Source organism: Callorhinus ursinus, unplaced genomic scaffold, assembly GCF_003265705.2.
Source record: "Callorhinus ursinus isolate GAN/ISIS: 27379988/994484 unplaced genomic scaffold, GSC_fseal_2.0 scaffold35, whole genome shotgun sequence".
Taxonomy (NCBI): Eukaryota; Metazoa; Chordata; class Mammalia; order Carnivora; family Otariidae; genus Callorhinus; species Callorhinus ursinus.
In genome coordinates, this window is record NW_027397097.1 from 813,942 (window position 1) to 821,351 (window position 7,410).

A 7,410-nucleotide genomic window follows, 5' to 3' on the forward strand; every position below is an offset into this window, starting at 1 on the left:
CATACCACAGAAGGTTCTGGGGCTAAAATTGTCCAAGTGAATTGTTTTGCATTGGGTCAAAAGGGTCGGGCCTTTACACTTTGTATCTCAGTGGTTGGATAGGTCATGACCTTGGGCGAGGCTCATATCTGCAGCTGAGGCAGTCCTTGAAGGAGCTAAAACCCAAAGGCTCTCTACTGACAGCCCTTCCAGCCCCTGAGGCTACAAATCTTTTATTGGAGTGGGATCTGGGCAGTGTGCATGTTCATGTCCATGACATGTACATGTCATTTCAGAGTCATTTCTCTTTTGAGGTAATGTGAGATAGTTTGGGCAAGTCTCAAGTTTCTCCTGGAGATGGGGGTATTTTACTAACACATGCTCCATGCTCCTTCTACAGTCTTTTTCTTCATGCTATCTCCCCTTCCTGGAATACCTTGCCCAGTGGGGTGCTGGTAAATGCTTAACAACCAATTCTCTAGGAAAATTTTGAAAACTCTGGTATGTAGTGTTTGCCTACTTCTGTTGTGTAAATATTCCCATCATGACCAATTTCAAACTACCAATGTTTTATAGAACATGGATTTGGAACAAGATATTGCACAAGTGGCTTTCATAAGCCAAAGAAGCTAGCTTCAGCACACCACTTTCTTTCACACTTAGTCTAGCTGGCAAGAGCAAATTTGACCCACAAGGCACAGCCAAAATGTCAATTACTCCAATCCCAATCTTTAATAACAATATTGTGCTATTTATTTATTTCAATGATAGCATCTGTTAACTTTAATAATCCTTTTATAAATGTGTCTCCACTATTAAACATTAATTTTTTAACATTAAGACCATGCATTCTTTATTTTATATATCCGCAGTATTGAAAGCAGTAAATGCCACAAGAGGTATTTCATTTTTCTCAGTATGTTTTACTTGAATGAGCAAATAGGCAATATCATTTACACTGAGAACTATTTTATGAGTACTCATGATGGTTTGGGGGAGGCCAGCCCCAGAGTGATATGTTAGTGTAGCAGTCATGACCCCATGCTCAAAAAGTTTTCAGCACAGCTGGGAAGAAAATGAATATATATTAAATAGTAAAATATCACTAATGAAAGTATATGTGTAAATTATCTTAGTGAAGAAGAAAAGAAAAGTAACAGGTTATTGACAATAAAGAAACTGAGAAATACAATGATATTGAAGATCTACACAGATATGTAGAATAAGAGGAGAACATTTTTATTAAAAGATAAGGATGGTTATTTTGCACAACTCCCAACACACTCACTGATGAAGATATGAAATTCTGTGCTGTTGAACAGGGAATCTACACATTTGCCTAGACGTTTAGACAGTCAGGCTTTCTAGAGCAACTCCCATGTGTCTGCCTCAGTATTTGCTGATAAACTGAAGAAGCTGATAGACCTACAGTGGCCAAGGAAGAAAAAGTACATCATTGCACGATGATGAGGTGAAAACTTAGTTTATAGCCAAGAGCCACAGTAGCAGTTCAAAATCTTTCAAAACCTCAAGTTCCAAACTTGCCTCAAGAAATCAGAAGTCTTTTCATTAAAAACTATGACATTTTGGCATGAGAGACAAAATATGGGCAAATGAGAGACAGAGATTGATTTCTGGATCATAAAAGTGAGAAATTATGTAAACAGTTGTATTTTATGAAGAAAGTTATTATTGTCATTCATATTAATAATTTAATGATATCAACAAATTTATAGTTTTCAAAAGCAATCTATTCTACACACATTGTCCCTTATAAGTCTCAATTATTTGGGGGATAGAAAAGAACATACTTAGCAAAATTTGGTTATGAAAAATCTGAATCTCATAAGGGTTGATGATTAACTGAGATCACATATCTAGGAATTGAAAGAATTATAAATTTAACCAGATGACCAAGACCCAAGTACTTTATTTCTCATCTACTCAGATAGCTGCCCCAAGAGTTTCAGTGGGAAACCTTGAGGATAGAGGTTATGAAAAGCCTCCTCCCTAATCCAAACTTGCAGAGAATTCTTAGACGAATCTGCTTTGTCCTGACACTGTAGACAATAGGGTTAAGTATGGGGGGGAAAAGCAGGTAAATATCGGCCATGATGATGTGAACTATGGGAGAGAGATGTTTCCCAAAGCGATGGACCATTGACACCCCAATAACTGGCACAAAGAAAATGAGTACCACGCAGATATGGGACACACATGTGTTGAGTGCCTTTAGCCGCTCTTCATGAGATGCAATGCCCAGCACAGCATTCAGAATCAGGACATAAGAAAGAAGTACGAAGACTGAATCCATGCCCAGTGTGGTGATAACTACACACAGTCCATAGACACTGCTGATTCTGGCATCTGAACAGGATAATTTCAGAACATCTTGGTGCAAACAAAAGGCATGGTAAAGGGCATTGACATGGCAGTAGTGATAATGTCTCAGTAGCAAAGGTGTAGGAAGTACAACTCCCATGCTTCTTAGCAAGCAAGCGAAACCAATCTTGCCTGTTACACTGTTGTTAAGGATGGTGGTATAGCGAAGTGGATGGCAGATAGCAACAAAACGATCGAAGGCCATGGCCAATAGCACTGAGGACTCCAGGAATGTGAATGTGTGGATGAAGAATTGCTGAGCATAGCAAGCACTTGCCTGGATCTCCTGAGTATCCAGCCATAACACAGCAAGCATGGTGGGAAGCATGGACATGGACAGACCTAGGTCAGTCAGTGCCAAGATGGAAAGGAAGTAATACATGGGCTGGTGGAGTAAGGACTCTATCCAAATGACAGAGAGGATGGTGACATTACCAATAAATGCTACCAAGTACACAAGACAAAATGGGATTGAGAAACAAGAATGGACACACTCCAATCCAGAAAATTCCCTCAGAATAAATATGGGCTCCATGGTGTTATTGTTATTCCAGACCACCATGGTGACTTTTGGCAAACAGTAAAGAATATTTTCTGTTTTCCTCTTTTATCCCTCAAAGTTATCCCTTGTGAACATGAGCACTGCAATCAGGATACAGTATATCTTTCCTCCACCCACACAGAGAAAGGAAGAAGGTGCCTTTTATGGTTCTTACATGAGAAACAGTTCCCAGTAGCAATGAGCACTAAATTCCAGAACAAAAAGTGTGTACCACACCATCTGGTCATCTCTGACAAGAACGCTGATGAATTTGCGCTGAGGACACTAAAAATTGAAGCAGCAAAAGAGTAGATAAAGAAATCTTTACCAAACATTATAAAAATGAAAATAGAGAAAAGTCAGAGTAAATGTCTATGGATTCACATTAATTCCTGTCAGTGATGTTCTTGAGTTAATCGTTTGTTGCTTCTAGGCTATCTCTTAAATTCATAACGGAACTGTTCCCAAGGATTCAACATAATTTCCCTTCATATTTACTTTTATTCAATACTTTACAATATTTAAAAACAGAATATTTAATATTTTAGTAATAAAAATAAATGCCACATTATATAAAATGGGGACATGAAAAAGAGTAAAGTCTATAATCCTAGCATACTCGCATATTTTTTGCTGTTTAATAAAGCAATTCTTCCTTAATCTAAACTCCTCACAGTAGCAGGGAAAGTATTTACTATGATAAATATATCATAAGTTCACAATGTAACTATTAAAACTCTTCCTATGTGCCTTCCTACAAAATAAAATTAAAACTATATATTTAAATCAGACATCTGTTAGTAATAATGGGTAATATCCACTTCATTTCTATTAATCTTTTCTTGCATTTTTTTCCTCTCAAAATGTTTATAATCACATTTTTAAAAATATTCAACCTAAATATTAAATGTCTTTCCAATTTTATGACCCATTGGCATGTACCTCCATGAACCCAGAGCAATCCCAGAGATGTCACCTTTAGCATCCACCACCAATGCCTCTTAGAAACAACCAAGTTCTTTTTCCCTTTTTAATATAGAATTTTAATGTCTGGCCTTACTCTCTCTGAGCAATCTTCGCTGTGATTGCCTCTGCTGATGCTGGCCTTGCTCTTCCCCAGGCTGATGACATCGGGCAGAGCAGCTAAGGCCTGTGGGATTCTCTGCCCCTTCAGTTCCCTGCTTCCTTATTTTAGTCCTGTCTAATGCCATTGACTGCCCTTGAGAAAATTCTTCCCTTACCTCATTCTTTTTTCCCCCTCTCTATAGAGAGAAAGAGAGAGAGAGAGCAAGCTTAACCAACTGAGCCACCTAGGCACCCGTACGTACTCCATCTCTTAAAGTCAGACATCTCGGGGCGCCTGGGTGGCTCAGTTGGTTGGGCGGCTGCCTTCGGCTCGGGTCGTGATCCTGGAGTCCCGGGATCGAGTCCCGGGTCGGGCTCCCTGCTTGGTGGGGAGTCTGCTTCTCCCTCTGGCCCAATCCCCTCTCGTGCACGCGCTCTCTCTCTCTCTCTCAAATAAATAAATAAAAAGTCAGACATCTCTTCCGCAACATCTCAGCATCTCCCTCATCCTTCCTTGTAGACTTTAGTCTCTGAACTCTTAAAAGTCTAACACAAATTTCAGCCCTGGCCTGAAGTGAAGATCTTTCCAAATATAGCCCCAGATTGATCATTGGTTCCATTTGTCCAGCACTGACCTTATATTGTCTCTATTTTATTTCATAAAAGCTTCTTTTCTTTTTTTCAAATTTCCCCCCTTGATGGATTCTTATCTGCATTTTATGGTGTGAACATTGAAAGTTCTCAGGCTGAACAATCTATAATTCCAAAGAACTCTTTGGCTTAGAATCTACAAGCTGAAGAACAGAAGGAAATACCAAGCCATCCCCTCCATGTAGTAAGACAGACTTGCCATTTTCTCCTTTTTCCCCCAAGCCCAGGCCTCCCATCATCTAGGAGTGAGACACCTCCCTGGTCCTTTTCTCCAGCCCCGAGTGGTTGGAGCCCTTGTCTTGGAGAAAGCAGTCAGCTAAGCAGTTCTGCATCTACCAGGCAGAATACCAGTTCCATGCATTTCTTTTTCTTTACCTCCAAGCAACGTTTTTCTCTCTAGTCTTCAAAATCTAAAGTCCCTAGCTGACTTTCTTTTTTCTTCTACCTCACTCAGAAACCTTTTTTCGAATTTCTGTTCTAAAGCTCAGCTCATGAAAACACTCTAGACATTAACATTGAAGTATATAGCACACATGGGCATGTGTGTGCATGCACACACCCCACACACCCACACACACACCCACACACACACACAAAGAGGTTGTATTGTGGCCACAAAAGGAAAGTAGTTTACTCCATGCCAGGAAATCATCTTATGCTTTCTCTTTCAATTTTGATATAAATCACTTTTTTTTTTTAATTCTTAGAGAAGTTGCAGAAAATAAAGTGGATCACTGGTATTTAGAAATGTCTTCTTGATCTGAGCCCTCTCCATTCAGATTGCAAGGTTTAGAAAACTTCAGTTGCAGGCCTGTGCATGGATTTAGAGCTGGGACACTTGGGCTCTTTCTTGTTCTTCTCTCTCACTGAGCAGCTACCATGTCTTTCACTTTTTCTCAGTCCCTTTATGGTTGTCCTTTCTCTGTTCATTTTCTTATGACTCTATTTCTATGTCATTCACAATGATTCTTTGTGGTTCTTGACTTATTTCAACACATTTTAGTCATGGTAAATTGAAAAAGAAATAATCAGAAGAGGCTGAGACTGATACCAAGACATTTCAAGGATAGAGTGTGAAAAGACTCATCTATCCAAGTAATTAAGGGAGAGCCACTGAGGATGAGAACACCATTTGATCACAGCCTCTCTGGGGTCTTACCTGTGGTCCTCAAAAACTACCTTCTCCCCACTGACTAGCCTATCTTAAAATTGTTGAAAAAAGACATTATGATATGTCATACCTTTCAAATTGTTTACTTCTAAAGAAAATGGCGCTCACTTTCCCTTCCTACATAAATTGTGTATTGTCCTAATGATTTTACTCTCTTTAGCCTTTGTATAATAACACCCCCTGTGCCAAAATCTACCTACTGTTTATTTGTAATTAAAAAATTACACTTACCTGAAATTTATAATAACGTAATCACATCAATATGAATGTTTAATCATGCAACCAGGAGCCAGTTTCCCAAAGGATCCAGTTTCATTGTGTCTTTCTCTGCCTAAACTTTCCTCCATTGGAAGTAAAATCATATTCTCTTTCTGTTTCTATCTCTGAGGCTTTCTCTCTCTCTCTCTCTCTCTCTCTCTGCCACTTAGTTTACTTTCTAAACAGCTTTATCCTTCCTAATCTGCCCCTTGCTGCCATTTTCTTCTATTTTGTTTCACTTAAATTTGTGTCCTTTCATTAAAAAAAAAAAAAAAAGTAATTCTATCTTTTTCCAGTTCTTTTATTGCCCCTGTCTTCTCATTTCTCTTCTGTTTTGGTTTATCCTTCACCTGAGAAGAACTCCCATCTCTATCTGAAGGTCACTCATGTACTGATTACAGATGCTACTGTTTTGATTCTCTAGGAACCTGAGGTCCTGAAAACATTTGATTCCATGAACAGTGAAGCCTGAATAATTCTAACTCTCTATAAATACTCCTGGTTTCTCCCAGGATAGAAAAGTAGGGATTGGTGTCAGGGTCGGATGGGTCCCCAGAGATGAAATTAATATAAACAACCCTTAACCATAGCTGTGCCAAGAGCATATGATTATGATCCTGGAAATTGTATAAATGGATCACTCCCTCTCTCTACCACTCCTAGTCCTTTCTTTCAAATGTAACAGTTTTCCCTTCTTGAATGAGCATATGAGAATGAAAGCATAACTACTCCAACCCAGAGGGATATTGAAACTTCAGCTTCATTAGGGGCATCCATATAGAACTGTGTTAATTAAGTGCAGAGAGGCCCCTCTGTTATAAGGTATTTACAACTTCTCACTGAACAGGATGTTCATCAGTTATGTCCTTAATAATCATTTATTAAGCAACAACAGGATTCAAGTCCCCATACTAACCTCTGCAAAGGCAAAAACTATTATCTGGTTCATCACTATTTCCACTGTGCTTAGTATGGAGCATGGCTTCCTAAGACATTCTTTTTTCAGCTTATACCTTGGCTATCCACCTCTTTGCATTTCCTTATGAATTTTATACAGAGCTTATCAATTTCCACTAAGATCTATATTGGGACTTTCATTGTGAATGTATCAAATTTGTAGATCAATTTTGGGAGAATTGAAACTTTTAGGTTACCAGGTCTACCGATCTGAGAACATAGACCTCAATTAATTAAGGTCTTTATTTTTTCTCAATATTGTTTTATGCTTTTAAAATAAGAACTATTATATATCTTACATTATATTTATTCCTATTTGATACTAATTTATGCTAATATGAATAGAACTTATAAATTATCTTTTTTTCTAAATCTCTGGTACTGATATATATATATATATATATAT

General features: G+C 38.3%; 1 protein-coding gene and 1 long non-coding RNA gene across 2 annotated transcripts in view; one reads left to right on the forward strand and one right to left on the reverse strand.

The window, feature by feature from the left end:
* Positions 1 to 1,945: 1,945 nt before the first annotated feature.
* OR51L1 (olfactory receptor family 51 subfamily L member 1) lies at positions 1,946 to 2,923 on the reverse strand. The gene has a single exon (XM_025848603.2). It carries the CDS (start codon positions 2,921 to 2,923, stop codon positions 1,946 to 1,948), a length of 978 nt encoding a protein of 325 aa, XP_025704388.2.
* A 1,846-nt stretch (positions 2,924 to 4,769) lies between these two features.
* LOC141370442 (uncharacterized) overlaps positions 4,770 to 7,410 on the forward strand; it is a 6,472-nt gene continuing 3,831 nt past the window's right edge. Inside the window, exon 1 of the long non-coding RNA XR_012374469.1 lies at positions 4,770 to 4,802. This is a non-coding gene — a long non-coding RNA (uncharacterized lncRNA). The remainder of the gene's footprint in view (positions 4,803 to 7,410) is intronic.

Coding starts and splice junctions, on each gene's coding strand:
- OR51L1 (XM_025848603.2), bottom strand. CDS start 2,923: ATGGTGGTCTGGAATAACAATAACACCATGGAGCCCATATTTATTCTG.